Source organism: Desmodus rotundus, chromosome 2 (assembly GCF_022682495.2).
Source record: "Desmodus rotundus isolate HL8 chromosome 2, HLdesRot8A.1, whole genome shotgun sequence".
NCBI classification, from domain to species: Eukaryota; Metazoa; Chordata; class Mammalia; order Chiroptera; family Phyllostomidae; genus Desmodus; species Desmodus rotundus.
The window spans coordinates 160,049,032-160,069,042 of NC_071388.1; the positions used below are offsets into that span (position 1 = coordinate 160,049,032).

A 20,011-nucleotide genomic window follows, 5' to 3' on the forward strand; every position below is an offset into this window, starting at 1 on the left:
TGAGTTAGGCCACAAGATAAATCTTATTACATTGAAAAGGATTGAAACAATACAATATATAGTCTCCAACTACAGTGGAATTAAGTTAGAAATCAATACCAGAAAGAAATCTAGAAAATCCCCAAATATTTTGAAATTCAATAACATACTTCTAAATACCCAGTGAATCAGAGAAGAAATCATAATGGATTTAAAGATATTTGGACAGAGAGAAAGTGAAAATGCAACACATTAAAAAATTACACAGTGCAGATAGAGGGAAGTGTATATCTTTACACAGCTATGTAAAAAAAGAGAGGTCTGAAATTGATCACCTTAAGAAACTACAAAAATACAAAATAAACCCAAAGCAAACCAATGAAAGGAAATAAGGATTAGAGCAGAACACAATAAAACAGAAAAGAGAAGAATAACAGAAAATCAGTGAGACTAAAAATTTGATCTTTGAAAAGATCAGTAAAACTGACCAAGGCTTTAGCTACACTGACCAAGAAAGAAGAGAGAAGACACAAATTACCACAATCAGGGACAAAAAGAGGACGGCGCGGTGGGCCCTACAGAGATTTAAAAGGATTGTAAGGGAACGTTAGGACCAACTCTATGCCGACAAATTAAACAATTTAGATGCAGTGAGTGCATTTTTAAAATAATACAAATGATCAAAACTGATTCAAGAAGAAACAAAGTCTGAATAGACCTATAACAAATAAAGAAATCTAAATTAGCAAGTTTCAGTTGTTTCCATAATAAGAGCCCAGCCCCAGATGACTTCACTGGTGAATTCTATTAACTGTTTACAGAAAAAAGAAGTAGTAACACCAATCTCTCCCACCCACACTCTTTCAGAAAATAGGCAAGGGAAGAACACTTACCAACTCATTCTAAAAGGCCAGTGTCAGCCTGATACGAAAGCCAGACCAAAAGATAATTAGAAAACTACAGAACAAATTCCTTCATGAACATAGATGCAAAATCCTCAACTACAATGTTATTATCATCAGCAAACTAAATCCTGCCACCAATGGAAAGAATTATACACCATGACCAAATGGAACTTATCCCAGAAATACAAGGTTGGTTTAACATCTGAAATCAGTTAATGAAAGGTAGCATGATATATAATAGAATAAAAGGGAAAAAACCTTTTGGCATTCTGTAACTCCAGTTTATAACAAGGAATCTGAATAGACTAGGAATAGAAGGGAATTTCCTCCACTTGATTAATAGCATCTACAAAAGTGCACAACTAATAACATACTTAATGGTGAAAATTTGAATGTGTCCCCCCTAAGATTAGGAACAAGGTAATGAGGGTCTGCTCTTGCCACATCTGTTCGACATTACAGCCAGGCAAGGAGAAGAAAACAAAAAGCATACAGATTGGTAAGGAAGAAGTAAAACTGTCTCATGTGACATGATTCTCTACATAGAAAGTCCCAAGGAATGCACAAGAAAGAAAAAAACTACTAAAACTTTTCAACGTAGTTAGCAAGATAAATATTAAAGAATCTATTATATTTCTGTTTACTGGGAATGAACAACTGAACAATTAAATTAGGAAACTGTTGTATTCGTAATAGTATCAAAAAGAGTAAAATATAGTTGGGCATGAATTTAACAGAAGAAGCATAAGATTTGTACATGAAAAGTACAACACATTGCTGAGAGAAAAATAAATATCTAAATAAAAGGAGAGACATCATGTGTTCATGGTTTCAAAGACTTGATGTTGTGAACATGGCAAATATCCCCAAATTGATTTATAAATTCAAAATAATTCCTATCGAGATCCCAGCAGAATTTTTGTCAGAAATCAACAAGTTGGTCCTAAAATTCACATGGAAATTCAAAAGACCTACAATAACCAAATCGGTTTTAAGAAAGAGCTAAGTTTGAGTGCTTGACTGCCTCACTTTAAAACTTACTACAAATCTTCAGTAACCACATAGTGCATTATTGGAACAAACATAGGCATATAGAGCAATGGAGCAAAATTAAGATTTTAGGAGGAAAAAAACCTTACACTGATCATCAGCTGGCTTTCAATAAAGGTGCCAAGACAATTTAATGGGTAAGGGATAGTCATTTCAACAGATTGTGTTGGGATAATTAGAAATCTACATGTGAAAATTATCTTAGACCCTCACCTCAAATTACACACAAAAATGCACTCAAACCGGGTCATAGACTCAATGCAGGAGGGAAAAAGAAAACTAAAAAATAACTAAACCTCTTAGAAGAAAAAAAGAAAATATTCAGACCTTTGGGTTAGACAAAGACTTTTTGGGTACGACACCAAAAGCAGAATCCAGAAAAGAAAAGTGGATAAATTTGACTTCATCAAAATTAAGAATTTCTGTTCCTTGAAAGTTGTAAGAGAATGAAAAGACAAATAACAGTGAGAGAAAATATTTTCAACTCATAAATCTGATAAATGACTTGCATTCAGAATAATTAAAGAACTCTTAGGACTCAATATTAATGAAACAACCCAGTTTAAAACTGGGCAAACAATTTAAACAGACATTTTGCCTATGGCTATGTACAAGGGGCTAGTAGACACATGAAAAGATGCTCAACTGAATTAGTCGCTGGGAAAATACAAGTTTAAAATATGAAATAGCACTAGAATTAGACGTAAGAGCTGCAATCAAAACCACAGACTATACCAAGCGTTGAGAATGCGGAGAAACTGAATCCCCCATTCATTGCTGGTGGTAATACAAAACGGTACAACTTCTTTAGAAAGCACTTTGACAGTTTATTAAAAAGTTAAACTTACTGTAGGGCCCAGAATCCCACCCCTAGGAATCTACTTAAGAGAAATGAAAACATATTTCCACACAAAGACACTTACATAAATGTTCATAGCAACATTATTCATAATATTAAAGCAACATTAAACTCTGGACAATCCAAATGTCTATCAAGTGGTAATGAATAAATCAAATGTGGTAAATCCATACAAGGGAATATTATTCAGCAGTAAAAAGGAATGAAATGCTGATACATCTATAAATGAACCTTATAAATATTATATGAAGAGAAGGAAGTCAGACAAAAAGGCCACATACTGTGTGACTCCATTTATTTGGCCGTTCTAGAAAAGGCACAGAGAAAGCAGGTTTGCAGAGAGAAAGCAGATGGTGGGGTGGTGATCAACTGTAAACGGACACAGGGGACTCTTCAGGATGACGGAGTGGTTCTAAAATCGGGTGGTGGTTGTGATTGCTCACTCAGTAAATTTACTCAAAATCATGACGTTGTACACTAATCACAAATGAATCTTACAGTATGTAATTTACACCTCAAAGCCATTTTTTAGGGCACTTTCTCACTTTCTTGGCCATTTGTGCTAAACTTTAAGGGCTGTTCCAAATTCTGATGCAACAAGGTTGATTTGTTTACATTGTCATATGAACTTTCCTGACTGTTTAATCTTATCTAGCTCATAAGAATAATAATTTTAAAACATATACCTATTTACATGCCTGCCTTTGTTTCAAATACATTCTTCCAACACACCTTTGTGTTTCTGAGTTCCATGTAAATGGCTTCTGATTTTATCCTTGGCTGTGGTTTTACTATTCACTTGGTTAGTGCTTCTTTTCGACAATTTTCTCTCCAGGATAACACTAACTTTTAGAAACCACAACATGGAACAATTTTGATATACTTGTGATGCCTTCTCTTATCTTCCCAATGAAAATATGAAGTCTTGTTTATGAAATGCACCTTAGTTTTAATTATATGCGTATCTTTCCATTAAAAACAGAATATGCCTCTCTGGGATCACTGTATGATTACATTAACAGTAACAGAAGTGAAGAGATGGACATGGATCACATTATGACCTGGGCCACTGACGTAGCCAAAGGTAACAATAATGCATGCAGAGTTGGCGGGGAGCATTTTCCCACCAGGACATGGTGGCTTAAGTCACAAGATTTGTTGGTCTGTGTCTTTTAGATGTTCTTCTTTCTTCAGACCAAAAGTAGCAAGAATTCTGCAACTTACTGTACTTTTAGGTCATTGCCTTTCCACTCATGTGTTCCTTTTCTCTTTCTCTTTTTTTTTTTTTTACTTATTTCTTCCCCTAAAACCAAGTTCCAGCAAAACCAGGACAGCCATTTCTACATTTTGTGCCATTGTAATTGACCAGCTTACTTGACACATTAAGCAGAAAAGTCATAATTCTGTTATTGTTCTGCAAGTCTCTACTTAGATTCAGTATCCAGAAAACATGATTTTTGTAGGATTAGGTCTATTCATTTTATATACTTAATAATATACTAAATATAGTAACCACTTGAAAAAAATTTATTTGTCCTACCATGTACAAGCAATTCAGATTTTCTATTATGTTTAATGTAAACTTGGAAATCACCCTTGGAAATAAAACATTTTAATACACAAAATCTGTAAACAAGGTGCCCAGTTCTATTTCCCTCATAAATTCCTGCGTAGACTAATGCTTTCTAAAGCAATTTAAATTCCATTTATTTTTATCTTTTTTTTCCATTTTCCTAACTGAACATTTCTGAATTTTATTTATAACTGTCAAAGTTGCTTTGGAAACAACATAATCTAAATAATGAACACTGATAGTTACATTTGTATTCTAGCAACCCCTAGAAAGCAAGTGTGTCCAAATATAACTTGGGCAATGAACTGCTTTACGTTTTGCTAGTCTAGACTCTATAAGCATCTCTTTAAAAAGCAAATATAAGGATATTTAAAATTCGTTAAGGAGGGCAACTCCTACTTCGCTTTCACTGGGAAGTAATACAGTGAATTCCAAAAGTAATAGCCTTTTCTTAGGGGAATTATCTTGTCTGTTTTAAGTTTCATCAACACCTGCCAAATTCTTCAACTAAAGAAAGTGAATTTTTTTTTTAAAGATTCATGCTAAATGCCGCTGCTGAATGATACTTCATTATCTTATAAGAATAATAAGCTCTATGTTTAGGATGGTGTACTTAAGGCTTTGGCTGTGTTAATTAACTTAATTGTGTATTCATGCATCAGGCATCTCAAATCAGCCTTAAAATTTCACATTCTTCAAGATATTTTCATGCAACATCAGAGTCATTTCTCTGCGTGTCAGTAGTACAAGGGGACCACCTGTTCGTAAGCAGACTGATGTGCTATTGTTGGGACCTGCCTGCAGTGTTGTGGAAATACACTGATGTAATGTAAATACATACACAAGCGGCCGTTGGCTGAAAACACTTCACCTTACAGACGTTTGCATTTCGGGTGCTCTGCCGATAACACCTATGTTATTACTTAACAGCACTTAGGATGGACGGACAGCAAATAAATCAGCTGACATCAGTGACTCTGGCTCCTGCTGTGCACACTCTACTTAAGCTTGCCGGGCCCCCAGCCTGTAAACCCCACACTCCCAGCCTCTTTCCCTGCATTTTCCCTGTCTGAGGGCTAGTCCCTTGGCTCCAGATCAGCTCAGTCATTCTGGGGTTTCTCAAGACCGCTGGCACTCTGCATCAGGAGGACAAAGAAGAGAAGAAACAGCACTAAGTAGCAAACTGGAACCAGAGGCAAAGGATAGAAATGGAGAGAATGGGGGGAGACCATGGGACAGTGTCCAAAACTTCAAAGTAGTAAGATCATATTTTTTGTGACTGGCGAATTGACCTGAAAGGCAACTTCTGATGTGTTTAGCCAAGGGTTAGGAGAGTGAGGCAGAGAAGAGACTTGTTTGTTTATAGTTACAAGTAATACTTCATATTTAAAGTGGCCTATAAAAGGAAGAAGTCAATGCTATTGGAATGACTTCAACCCTCTCTGATAAAGCTATGTGTAGAACTTGCGGATTAAATAGGAAGGCTTGATTTTCATTGATTCCATTATGAATTCAGCTATGTACCTTTCAGTGTGACCAAGATTGAGGCCAATGTAGCAACAAGATATTGAGAAATCAAAGAATGAGTAACTCATTTCAAGTAAGAATTGGTTCATACATTTTGACCTAGATACTGCTTAACATAACCGCAGAGAAAATATCTCCTCAAAACCAAAAGATTCTCCTCTTTCTGGGTGGAAAGAGGAGTGGAGGAAGGCAGGCCAGCAAGTATATCTGAAATTTTGCAGGTCAATCAGCAGCGTGTAAGGGGAATAATTGGAGCAGATGCACCTGCATCCAGTCTAAGTGGTCATCTCTGATGCCAGATTTCTCCCAAATGACGCAGTCAAAACCCTGAATTCTTAAAAACTGATGAAGGTATTTTTCAGCCTTCTTAATTGTTTGCAATAAAATAAGGCAGAATTAGAGATGGCTCTATAAAAACAAATTGAATAGAATTGTATGTGATTGTGATCACTACTGTGTTTATGAACACGAAGTATTCTGTGTATGCAGTGCATGACATACAAATAGTTTGTGCTACTTCCCATAATATCTGCCATGAGGGGAAAAAGTGCCCGTATCTAAAAGCTTTTGTACTTGAGTATTATTTTTCTGAAATCCTTACTTGTCACCAGTATAGAAATTATCTAGCTCTACCTCTAATAGTAATTAAACTAGTTCTACCTGAAAAAAAAAAAAGTAATTCAAGAATTTGATTCTTACAGCAAGAGAAAGATAACTATGAAATTCAGTCATAAAAATTATTCAAAGTTACCCAAGTTGTAGTTGAATTTTCACAGTTTGGAATATGCAGAACTTCATATTAGATTTCCTTTATCCCAATTACATCTTGTTTAAGATCATTTAAATTATTAATACTTTTGTGAAGTTGACTCCTTTCAGAAATAACTTTGTATGGCAGGACTTTAAATTTTCTTATATTCTTTGTTCTTTCGTGATTCTTCAAAATGTCATAATCAGAATAGTAGAAAATAATCGATTATTTTACAATTAATCTTCATAAAATTGAAATTTTCTGTGTACTTTTAAGAACCAAAGCCTAGTTATTAAATTGTGTTTAATGGATAATTTATTTTAAAAAGGAACCTGTCTGATTTGGAAGGAGTGGGGGCTATTTGTTTTATTATTTAGAAAAGACAGTGTGAGAAGAGAGGAAATTTACAGTAGGAAATTCCTTTTTCTTTATTCTAAGGGGGTAGGCAATACATAAGTACAAAAATAGAGTCAAACACTACTAACGGGGTAAGTGTGAAATATGTGTCTTTCAAAGCATTTTTTTTTCAAAATAGTAAGACTCTTACCTAGTTTATATGCATCTAATTTACTGAAGTAACTTGATTTATATTCTAAACATGTTGGAGAGAATTTCAGAGTGCGTATAAATAAAGATTATCTCAAAGACTTATTGTTGTAAAAAGAATAAAATATTTTGTAGCTACTATGTATTTTTTCTATCCAAGGATCATAAAACCCTTTAGCAACCACAGCTCATGAATCCAGCCAGTTCTCAGCCCACAGCCCCACCTCCACCCCCAGGGTCTCAGTGGAATGAGTCCTGAGAAAATAAGCCAAGCTGCCTCTAACTGGGTGGCTGCAGACATCCAAATGAAAACCGAACACCTCAGTCAGAACTTACCGATTTAGAATGCAGCTGGTAGTGGAATACCTTAGTCATCGGAGCAATTCTTCCAGCTGTAACTGTGCTATTTTCGTGCAGACGCCAGAAAATTAAGGCGTCCATATTAGGTATTGTAAGAGGTAGCTTTACCCACAATCGAATTCCAACTTCTAAGAGATTAAAGCACATAAATTTTCCTTAGCATATACATTTTCCTTATGCAGACATATCTTTTCTCTATTATATCTGTCCTAATGTAGACACATCTTGTCTCTATTTTATTGAACCCTTTGCAAAATATGAATGGTATTACTGATGTTTAAAATAGGAAGGTAATATTGATACAATGTTGAAAAGCAATATTAATTCACTTTTCTTCCTTCTCGTATAAAAAGGAATGCACTATTTACACATGGAAGCTCCTGTCAAGGTGATTCACAGAGATCTCAAATCAAGAAATGGTAATGTAGTCTAATGTTTTTGTTTTACCTGTTTCATTACGAAACACCTGCACCTGTTTATAGGAATAGGCATCATGCTTTCCATGTCGTTTGGAGCCTGCTCTTTTGAATAACCACTGGAACCATGAAAAGTTTTCCACTGTTAATATGTATCAAACTTCCCATATTATTTCAAGAGGCTACCTAGTATTTCACTGGATGAATAGCACAGAGTGTGGATAGTTGGGTTGTTTACATCTTTTTCTATGATTAAAAATGTTGAGCTTAATACTTTTCAGCAAAATTCTTCAACACATCCTTAATTGTATTTTTAGAATCATTTTCTAGAAGAGGTCTTGCCAGATCAAAGCACACAGACATGTATTTCTAGTCTCCTATTTTTAGATGGTTCTCTGTACTAGCAGTTTTGAGTTTTGTTCTCGTTACTTCTGAATTATTTGGTGTAAATTTTTTATGTCTGTCATATTACCTGGAGTAGTGCCCAAAACTGATCAGCACGTTCAGGAGTTTGGAAATTAAAGCCTTTTTTCCCCTTCTTTCTCTCCTTCAGTGCTTTCTAAACTTTATTAATGATACTGTATAGTTTGGAGAGAGAGCATTTTAAAATGACTTGCAGGACTAGACATTGCCTTCAAGTAGGAGTGGTAACAGAATGCTCCTTCCATCACGTCACTTGAAAGTTAATGGAAAAAGGCAGTGGGATTATTTTGCCAACCAACACTAGCTGAAGTAAACATCGCAGTTTGCTACTTAAAAAAGGATCTTGCTATCAATTCAATTACATGCTTTCATTTAATTATTTACATGCCTTCTAAGTGATTCTTCTAAGTCAGGAGGAAGAGAGCTATTTATTTTTAGGAAATCTTTAAATCACTGCAGTTAAAATAGGTATATACTAATAGTGCTATCCTTAGAATGGGTAGTCATGGTAAGTGGAGGGAGAGGAGAGGGGAAGTGACCAGCCGCCCTCGCTCGTACTCCAGGGCTGAGGGGTTTGCGGGGTGGAGACAGGGAAGTTGTTGGCAGCTGCCACTCCTCAGTGGTCAGGTTGGACCACCAGCCCGGCCCTACCGGTTGGCTCTGGCTCATTGTTCTGCCCTTTTTCTAGGTTGTCACTTATCCTTTGCCTCTTCTTAGACATAAACTTTCAGGAACTAAATACTTTTGACATATAGTTGGCTAACAGGAAGTCATTAAAAAATCATCTAGAACCTTGTAAGATGTATTAGAGTTTGATGGCTTTGTAAATTTTCAGTTCGTGCTCAGAATTTCTATCCAAACAAATTATTTGACTTCTCTCCTTTTAATCTGCTTTATTTCTATATCCTAAATATTTCGTGAGAGGAGAATGATTAAATTACGGGTTTTTTCTCATGCTGTCACTGTGAAAACTAAATAACAATGGAGACTGTCCCCATTTTTTTAAACTGCAATTTGTGTAGTTATTTGATGGGGAAATACAAACACATTGAAACAATATAGACCTTTTTTAACAATTTTTTCTGGGAGAGGGAATAACAGCACTCCTATTTTATGTGTTATATATTTTTATAATCTTAGATATTTAAAAATGAGCACTTTTATAATGAGACAAGGTAAAGGGTTTTTTTTAAATAACTGAATATAGTATTAACAATATTTATATTTCTTATTTGAAATAGTGTATAGCCTATATATAGTATCACATTTACTCTTAGCCTGTTTCTGTATATTAGATCATGCAAAGATTATTTTCCCTTCACTTATCAAGGTTATTGGTAACAGCTAGTAAGTACTGATCACCTGCCACGTTCAAGGCACTGTGTGGCTTACAGAAGAAACGCTGAAAACCGTTAGTTGTCGGGGTCCTGGTCCTCTCTCCCTTTTCGTTTTTATTCCTCTCTCCCACGAAAGCCCCATATATATAGTGACACTCCCACCAGATCCCAGCTTCAAAATGACACAGCTCTCTGCTGACTGGACACGGCCACACAGACGTTTTGTGTGACCCTAAAATGTGTTGCGTCCAAGTTGATCTTTTCATCTTCTCTCTGCCCCCTAAAAAAAATTCTTGTATTCCCTTTCTCAGGGAGTGGCAGTACCAGTTGCCTAAGCCAGGGATTAGACGAAAAGAAATTACAGCTCCATCCCAGAGCTCCAGCTCGAACCATTATGCTGTAACACCTCCTTATTTGATTTCATCCTTGAGTCCTTCTCCCTCCATGTCCCATTTTTCTGGCCCAGCTGATTCTGCCTCCTACATGTTTCTTGACTTTGGTCCAGTTCTCTCCTGTCTCCTGTCCTTTGCCACAGCCTTACTGTGGCATCCTCATCTCCTCTCTTGGACTACAGCCGGCACACACAGCGATCTCTTTGCCTCTAGTTCGGTTCTTCTCCCGAGTACCCTCCCTGCTGCACTTTGGACCGTTTGTTCCTTCGCTAAAAGTCATTCACTGGCTTTCCGTTTCTCTCAAAGGCTGTTCTGGAGCTGGCCCATGTCTTCCAAAATTGCGTGCCAGCTTCTCTGCTGACCTTTTGCAAGGCTCTTCCTTCTGCCGAGGAAACTACTTTTTCTCCCCCAGCTTTCCAATTTCTGGTTAATCTCAGTTTGGGTTTCAGGTCTTAGGTTAAGCATCATGTCTTCCAGGAAACTTCTTCCGACTTCCTTAGGCTTAGATCTCCCCGCTTGTTAGTTCCACAGCAATCTCCGTGTCTCTCACCACAGAATTTATTCCACTTTATTACAGATATGTGTTTGATCGTCTCGCCCATTAGGCTGTAAGCTCCAAGAGCACAGAGACGATGCCAGTGTTGCTCACCTTTTTATTCCAGGACATAGGACATGGCCTTACTCAGCAAATACTTGTTAAATGAATGAATGTATGAATAAATGAATGAATAAATATTGCCACTGCCTTCAAGAAAATTACTCTTCAATAGTGAGGAAAAAACACATAAGCCGTGCAGTGATAATGCTAACGACGTCCTCAGTATCGTGTTGGCAGTCTAGTGGTAGAATCCAAGTTGAAATTCAGTGCTCCTTACTAGTACTAATCTATGTCTTTTTGCTGGGCAGTTAGTTACATTTGATTTAAATAAATCTCTTGGAAGCCTTTTTAAGCACCTCATGGAATTAGTTGTTTTTGTTTTAATGTCAGCTCCTTTATTCAAAATTTTCAATGTAGTAACTACTTTGATTTTACCTATCCCGATGCCATATAGAAGACAGAAGTAGAACTTCATGATTTTTTTCAGTGTAACTCAAAGGAGATGATTGTCATAATTTATCTTTTATCTTTTTTTTTAGTTGTTATAGCTGCCGATGGGGTGTTGAAGGTAGGTCTGTTTCTTTTAATTTAAAAAAAATTGTTAACTTCAGATGTAGCTTTTTATGACTGTCTTTTATTAGTCATTAATTATAAAGTTGGTACTTACTTCTGTTTTCTCAGATCTGCGATTTTGGTGCCTCTCGGTTCCATAACCACACAACACACATGTCCTTGGTCGGAACTTTCCCGTGGATGGCTCCAGAAGTTATCCAAAGTCTCCCTGTATCTGAAACTTGTGACACATATTCCTACGGTGTGGTGAGTTCATGTCTCATTTTTTGCTTGCTAAAAGAAATGCAAAAAGCAAACCACCTACAGAAGCGGGATGCAACAATTGAACACAGTTTTAAGACAATGATGTTGTTTCTGGTGGAACGCCAGGAGCTACGGCAGCAGAGAGAACACTTGGCAATGACGTTTCCTTGGATCACTTTTATGCATCTTAGCTATTATGTCCTATGTTAGAAAAAAAATGCCATTTCTAGGAGGCAACTTAGATGGAACTAAACTGGTGTTGGGCCTGATGCAGTCCTATGGAGAGTGCTCTCCTGGGTGGACACGTGACTGTAGAATATCTCTCTATGTCAGTGGTAGTGTGGGTTATTTGGAAGCGGACTTCATTGTAATGAGCTATTTAAAAACCAGTAGTAGATCTGCCAAACAGAGCCTGTTGATTAACAGGAAATTTTTGAGTGCCAACTATTAAACTGATCAGTGACTTTCTGGAAAGTACAGAAGAAAATGTACTTAGCGTTTAGCACATGGCCTTGTTTGTGTCTGCTGCAAGTCTTAGAAAGCAGGACTGACTCTCTGAAACACGAATCTAGGAGATCAAGAATAACAACAGAGCAACGTAGTTACCAGAATAGAATTATGTAGGAGTAGGGGGAACGCTCAAGGAATAGAAACCACAGGAATGAATCAGCTAAGGAGCAGAGGCTTCTGGGGGTAGGGGGAGGTTCAGACTGGGGAATAAATTATATCTGAATTAGCAGAGAAAGAAGTGGGGGGAATGGTGGAAGTAGTGGGATGCGAGAGGAAGATGGGCAGGGTAGTTCTCTGGTGGTGGAAGAATTCATTTGTTGCCCTTTTTTGAGGATAAGTTTGTTATCCCTAAAAATGTTGTATATCCTTTTTTAAAAAGTCCAAAATAGTATTTGGAACTCCCTGTCTTCACATCGCATCTTTCAGTTATACTGCTTTCTCCATTTATATTATTACTTCTTAAAATGATGTTTTCATAATAATGGGAAAAGATGCAGACAAATTTTGGCCCAAATCAACATGCTTCTTCTTCCTGAACTTCTGTTTTCAAATGAAGGTGATAGCTGAAGGCAGAAGAGGAGACCAAAATTGTCAAACTCCTTTCTTTTACTTTAGAGTTCATCAGTTTCTAGGTATTTACTGCCAGCTTCACTAGTTATGTTTTAGGCTTGTTTCAGTTGGCTAGCTTTTTCTAAATCACAATACATCTGGTAAATACCAAATTAATCTAATATAGTGATGAAGTTTGTTGGCAGTTGGAAAAAATCATTTCAAGAATGAAATACATGTTTTGGACAAAGGCTAGAATTATAAAGGTTGGAAGACAATAGTAGCATCAGGCCAAATACCTGCTTTCCCTTGGTTCTGTGTATTTCTAAGAATGAAGGCTATAAACCATTATAAACAATGATCAAATAATTCTCATTGAAGGAAGTGGGAAAAACCATAAGTTCCTGAAGAGACTAGATTCTGAAACTGGTCCCTAAGTTAAAAGTAACTACGTTCTGACCATCCTACAAATCACTTGCTAGGGAGCCTGAAAATGGGGGAATTTGTTGCAGTTTAAGACTTTTTGTGAGATTATTTTCTTTTATGAAGTTATGTTCCTTCATTTTTTTGTTTGGGTTGCCATAATTTTTATTTTATCTTTTTTAAATTTTATTTTTGAGTGTATTTTTCCTATGACCATTTATCCCTTCCTATACCCCCTTTCTACCTCCACCCACCTCCTCCTTCCCCCCTGCAATTACCACACTGTTGTTTGTGTCCATGAGCTCTTTCTCTTTTTTTTCCTTTTTGCTTGATCCCTCAATAGTCCCCTGAAGCCCTCTCAACTGTCAGCCTGCTCTCTGTCTATGAGTCTGTCTCTATTTTGGTTGTTAGTTCAGTTTATTCATTAGATTCCACATGTGAGTGAGATCATACGTTATCTGTCTTTCTCTGAGTGGCTTATTTCACTTAGCATAATGTTCTCTGGGTCCGTCCATGCTGTTGCAAAGGGTAAGATTTTCTTCTGTTTTACAGCTGAGTAGTATTCCATTGTGTAAATATACCATAGTGGTTTTATCCACTCATCTACAGTTCCTTCATTTTTTCAAGTCTATTTTATTGATTATGCTATTATAGTTATCTCAATTTTTCCCCCCTCTGCCCTTTACCCCACCTCCGCCCTCTAGCATTCCCCCATCTTAGTTCATGCCCATGGGTCGTACACACAAGTTCTTTGTCTTCTCTGTTTCCTATACTATTCTTAACCTCCTCCTGTCTATTTTATGCCTGCCAGTTATGCTTCTTATTATCTGTACCTTTCCCCCCATCCTCCCTCACCCCCTTCCCACTGATAATCCTCCATGTGATCTCCATTTCTGTGATTCTGTTCATTTCTAGTTGTTTGCTTAGTTTTTGTTTTTGCTTTTTAGGTTCAGTTGTTGATAGTTGTGAGTTTGTTGTCATTTTACCCTTCATAGTTTTTGATCTTTTCCTATATCTTAGATAAGTCCCTTTAACATTTCATATAATAAGGGCTTGGTGATGATGAACTCCTTTAACTTGACCTTATCTAGAAAGCACTTTATCTGCCCTTCCACTCTAAATGATAGCTTTGCTGGATAGAGTAATCTTGGATGTAGGTCCTTGCCTTTCATGACTTTGAACAGTTCTTTCCAGCACCTTCTTGCCTGTAAGGTTTCTTTTGAGAAATCAGCTGATAGTCTAATGGGCACTCCTTTGTAGGTAACTCTCTTCTCTTGCTGCTTTTAAGATTCTCTCCTTATCTTTAATCTTGGGTAACTTAATGATGATGTGCCTTAGTGTATTCCTCTTTGGGTCCAATTTCTTTGGGACTCTTTGGGCTTCCTGGACTTCCTGGAAGTCTATTTCCTTTGCCAGGTTGGAGAAGTTCTCTTTCATTATTTTTTCAAATAAGTTTTCAATTTCTTGTTCTTCCTCTTCTCCTTCTGGCACCCCTATGATTTGGATATTGGAGTGCTTAAAGCTGTCCCACAGTCTCCTAAGCCTCTCTTCATTTTTTTTGAATTCTTGTTTCTTCATTCTGTTCAGGTTGGATGTTTATTTCTTCGTTTTGTTCCAAATTGTTGATTTGAGTCCTGATTGCTTTCCCTTCACTGTTAGTTCCCTGTATATTTTCCTTTATTTCATTTCGTATAGCCTTCATTTCTTCTTTCATTTTGCAACTGAATTCAGTCATTTCTATGAGCATCCTAATTACCAGTGTTTTGAACTCTACATCCGACAAGTTGCCTATCTGCTTGTCACTTAGCTCTTTTTTCTGGAGTTTTGATCTGTTCTTTTCATTTGGGCCATATTTCTTTGTCTCTGCAAACCTGTTATGTTGTAAGGGGCAGAGCCTTAGATATTCGTCAGGGCAGAGCAACCCTGTTTGCTGCGTTGTGGTGCTGTCTGTGGGGGAGTGCTCAGAGAGGGGACAATGCCACTTGCTCACTCTGCTCTAGCCCCACTTTCTGTCACTTCCCATTGCTTCCCACAAGAGGATTGTGCCCTTTCAGGTGGTGATTCCCAGGTGGGTGAGTTTGTATATATTATAGGATCCCGTGGGTCCCTCCAACAAACTCTCCTGTGAGACCGGGAGTTTCTCCTGCCTCTGAAACCACTACAGGGTTTTATAGACAGAGGTTTTGAGTCTTTAGTTTCAGGACAGCCAGACCTGCCTCTCCTGCACAGTCTGCTGCCTTACCGCAGGTACTCTCCACCTAGCTGCTTGTCTCCGCCACTCCTACCTGTCTGGATGAATGTTTCTTTAACTCCATGGTTGTCGGGAGTTCCATGCAGTTTGATTTTTCTGGCAGTTCTGGTAGTTTATTGTTTTTAAATTGGTCATTATCCTCCTTTTGGTTGTGCAAGGGAGCGAAGCATTTCTACCTACACCTGTATCTTGGCCAGAACTCTGCCTGGTCCTTCGTTTTTAAGCAAAAATCTACTTATTGTGTTGGACACTGTGCTAGCCATCAACTTAGGGTAATTTCAATTTGACTTTGCCTGCTTCTTGGAACCAGTGTCTCACTGTATCCTGTGGAACAGGAGCCAGCAAAATTTGTGTATAAAGGACCAGATAGTAAATATTTTAGACTTTGAGGGCCACATATAGTCTTTATTGCATTTTTTACAACCCTTTAAAAATGTTAGAATGAAAAAATAAAATAAAATAAAAATAAAAATGTTAGACCCAGTTTGCATTTTCAGCAGGCCACAATTTGCAGACCCCTCTGTGGAACAAGGGGGACTGGAAGCTGAGCAACACGGACGAAGAACAGCGCAGCGTGACCCCACGGGAGACGCAGCCTCACTGCTTTCCCGTGCCTATGCATATAAATATATATCAATACATATCTGTATATTTAAATATATTTAGGTGGTTAAAGTTTTTAAATTATTTCGCACACTTACATGAATTAAGACTGTTGAGGCTGATTTTAGCGCTCCTCGAGTTCTCATGCAGTACTTTTATTTTTAAAATACTCTCCAAGTCTTGGAATTTCCTGATCTCAGGAGTTTATGACCTGAAAGACATAAGTGTGAGTTTTGTATAGAGTGAAATTTTGGTCTTAATATTACTCCGTTTATGAAAACAGACTTCGCACTGCCTCTTCTAAACCCTTAAAGTTGCCCAGGACTCTGGTGTGAAATGCACCCACCTGCTTTTCCTTAGGTAAAGTAGAATCTTAGTTGCAATAACCAAGAAAAAACAAATCCCTCTTCACATGTAAACCTTCAAAGACGTTGAGAGGTGGTTTTTTCCTATATTAACTTAGAACCCTTTTCACTCATTTCCATTGATGCCTCATATTAAACATAGTTTGAATCACCTTTCTGAAGCTGCCAATGTTTAGTTTAGGTTAGTTAAAAGCTTTCTTTTAAGTGACTGTGCCCTGCTTTTCAGCAGGCGGGCCTCAGCAGTTCTCTTTGGGAATTGGGTTTCCCACTTGTTTACTGACCCTGCCTTTGTTTTGTTTTGAGGGATTTAACACATGCGTAATACGTGGCTCAGTGAAGTAACTTACTCCCGCAAACTGTATGGCCAGTGCCTGCATGTTCCCAGGCTGCCCTCCATTCCGTACCAGATGCTGCTCTCCAGCCCCGTTTGCCCCAGTCACGTGCTTTGGAACAGCAAGTCCATGTCCACGTTAGAGTGTTCTTTCAGCTGGTGAAAACAAAAAATGCCTTTTCAGTGAATCTGGTTTTTTCTAAAACAGCTTCTGTTTTACTGTATTGACGAGAGTGCTGGTTATTGTTACCCCATAGCTGTATAGGCAGAATTCCGTTCAGAAAAGTGCACAAAACCTAATTCAATTATAAGTGGAAATTCCGGATTTTATTTAATTTTGACCCTTTCTCACATTCTGTTCTAGATAAACACCAATTAGTGAAAAAGTACAAGGCCTGCTTTCCACAGGCTTTTTGTTTAAACAATCACAATTTTTATTAAAAACAAAGAATGTATCACATGTTCAAAGTGGGTGTCGCCTAACAGAGCAGGACAGCACATTGGTATGGTCGGGGCCACGTTGGTTTGGGGTCAGAAGTGTGTCGTGTACAAACTTTGAAAATGATACCTAGCTAGGAAAGCAGTGTGGTTATTTAGACTTTTTGATTTAGAATTTTTGATGTCCTTTCAAAAATAGGTGAGTAGCCAGGACTCATTTCTCAGTAGGAACATCTCTTTGCATAAATCATCCCATAATTTATTAAAACTCTGTCCTGCCCATGGAGCCACACACAGAGAAATCACACACAGATGTGTAAGGCCATTTTTAAAAGGTGTCAGTTTTGGAAACCACCCCAGAAATCCCAGTATGTTTTTGCTTTTGATTTTTTTATTTTTCTCAAGACTTGCTGTAGGAATTTAGCCCCTACTATTATGAAAGTCCCTAGCCCTCCCCAGCTTGCTTATCCTGTTGCTTCTTAACACATGGAAAGACTAACCAGCCCTAAAATAAATGGACTGCAAATGCCAGGAATGGGTCTTGTGATCCTTCCTTCTCAGCTGGCACACTTTGCTAGGCAGGCAATTGTTTCCCTCTCCATTTTGTAAGACGGGAGATGTTTCTACCTCCTTCTGGTGACTTCTCTTAAAGGGACCAAACTCAGAGTGTTTAATATGTTACCCACAAAAAAAGACTTAAATAAAGCAAAAATCATCGGAAGAAATAGCCTTCTGAGCACACTCTTTGAAAACAAAGCTATCCTGACAATGCAGAAAGCGTTACCTTTTTGGAAACTTCTCAGCCAAAACCAGGTTTGAAAAATCGAGTGGCTTACGAGAGCGGTTCTGCCCCACTCGTCTGCGAGCCCCGTGCGGCAGCAGGCCCGGCTCAGGCAACGCCTTTCCATTGTTTGTAGAGGAAAAGGCGGGGAAAGTACACAGCCTTGCCCGAGTTTCTCTTCCGTAAACTGAAAATAGAAAATTTCCTTGGGAGCAGTTTGAATGTGAGGACGTCTCAATATAAAACAAGTTGGAAATATTTTTAGGGGGAAAGATCACAGTGTTTGGACTGCATGCCCGTAACTGATATTTTCAGGCATAGTTTTTTTTAGGCCTCCAAATGATTTCCTCAACAGAGTTACTTTTTTGTGCTTCATGTCATTGTGTTTAGTGTAGAAAAAGCTGTTGTCCTATCTCATATCATCTACTTTTTTACATTCTTGAATCTGGTGAATTAATAATAGGAAATCAGGAAATGGGCTGATACTGGAATTAACCTGGAGACCTCATCTGAGCTTCAGAACCAGGCGGTTAATGACGCCATTCTTGACCGACCATTCTAACCTCCATCATGTGGCTCCCTCAGCGGTGGTAGATCTCTAGCACATGGAGAGGGGGCAAAATGAAACCGTCTTACGTTTCCAGAGTTGGAACTCTTAGAGAAATATAACTAGGATCTTATTAGATTTTGGACATTTTCCAGCTGCATATTTTGGAATAAAGAATGACATAAATCTTTTTCTGGTATTATCCCCTAAGCTCTTGGTTTTGCATTTTACCTCACAAAACCCAATCAATCTTCATGTGTGGACATGCACAATATATCGTGCGTGCAGGCCACACTCCACGAGGAGGGGGTGCAGGGCTGCTCACCTGAACGTTTTGGGTCTGGTGCATTTGATTTATTTGAGGCTGATTCACTATTCCCATTCTGCTTAGGAATGTCAAGTCCATTAATTTACTTGCTCTTCATATCCCATCCCCACCCCCGACCCCAACACCAGGGGAGCGGTAATTGCAACAAATTGAGGGGCTGCGTTTCCTGCTCAGCCGTCTCAGGCAGAGTGTCCCCTGTGCAGGCAGTGTGTCAGGTGTGATTGCTTACCTGTCTCGTCCTTCCTTTACTTACAGTGTTCGCTAGAATTGTCCCCTTCTGGGATGCCCCTTACCTTTTCCTAATCACTTCTGTTACTCAAATGGAATTATTCAGTAGCTCCTCGAAAGAAGTACCTTACACACTTGATTAAAAGCCCAAAGAGGCTTCAGTGAAATTTTTTTAATCCTGCTTGAGCAGCATCTGCCAATTTCCCTGCTTTTACTGCTAATTATCTTCATATTTGCCAGAATTCATTTAACAAGTTATGACTCGAATAACATGTACGCCTCGAATAGCATTGGCTGAGGAAATGGTACAGAGTTAAAGGTTTATAGGATTTGCTTGAGCGCAGTATGTGTCTTCAGTCTACATTCTTACTCGGAAAGGTCTTGTTTTTGTTTCTGTTTTTGGAACCAGAGAAATCTAAATCAAAACTGCTGAATTTGTTTCTGCCATGGCCCCATACCTAAAATGTGGCATGCCATACGTTCTCCTGTGCTTCAGCTTTTCCTTCTCCAGAGTCAGATGGGGTTAAGCTTGACCTTTAGGGTGAGACAGCAAGTTCTTCTTCTAGATTTGCCCCTTGACAGCTGGATAGTTGGGTGTCTTTGGGCAAGTTTATTTAACTTCCTTAAGACTTCGCTTCCTTTTCCATGAAATGAGAATTATATCTCTCCAGTGGGTTGATACAAATCTTGATAACACGTGTAAAGTGTTTAACAGTACATAGAACATAATCAATCAATGAATGATAGTGGTTCTTATTATTATTGATAAAATCATAGTTGTTTTTGCACTTCACAAAGTATTGGAAGACCCAATTTTGATGCTCATTTGTATAAATAGAGGAAGTAACTGGGTGTGAAAATCTCCATTACTCAGTGTTTAAAATGAAACCAAAAACGTTGGCTGTTTTCAGCTTTCCCCAAATCAATTTGCTTTCTTTGGGCATGCCAGCACAGATTTGTTAATCATGCTGATCTCAAGGCTGCAGGGAGATGAACACACACACATGAGTTCACACACACACACACACACACACACACACACTCAGCCGTATGTGTACATAAAGTATGTATTACATTTAGAATATCGTATTAACAAATTATGTTGTAGGTGGATACAAATGAGTC

The 20,011-nt window shown here is 38.0% G+C and overlaps 1 protein-coding gene and 1 long non-coding RNA gene across 4 annotated transcripts in view; one reads left to right on the top strand and one right to left on the bottom strand.

Moving 5' to 3' along the window:
• Window positions 1–20,011, top strand: part of MAP3K20 (mitogen-activated protein kinase kinase kinase 20) — a 158,238-nt gene that overhangs the window by 71,639 nt on the left and 66,588 nt on the right. For all 3 annotated transcript variants that reach the window (XM_053918785.2, XM_053918786.1, XM_024561483.4), the window contains exons 4-7: window positions 3,776–3,877; window positions 7,904–7,969; window positions 11,256–11,284; window positions 11,398–11,535. In XM_053918785.2, the coding sequence (XP_053774760.1) occupies window positions 3,776–3,877; window positions 7,904–7,969; window positions 11,256–11,284; window positions 11,398–11,535 (335 nt within the window). The remainder of the gene's footprint in view (window positions 1–3,775; window positions 3,878–7,903; window positions 7,970–11,255; window positions 11,285–11,397; window positions 11,536–20,011) is intronic.
• Window positions 15,641–17,876, bottom strand: LOC123479813 (uncharacterized). The gene is made up of 4 exons (XR_006655564.2): window positions 17,787–17,876; window positions 16,581–16,720; window positions 15,967–16,079; window positions 15,641–15,879 (listed from the first exon to the last, which is right to left on the bottom strand). It is a non-coding gene; the product is annotated as an uncharacterized lncRNA (long non-coding RNA).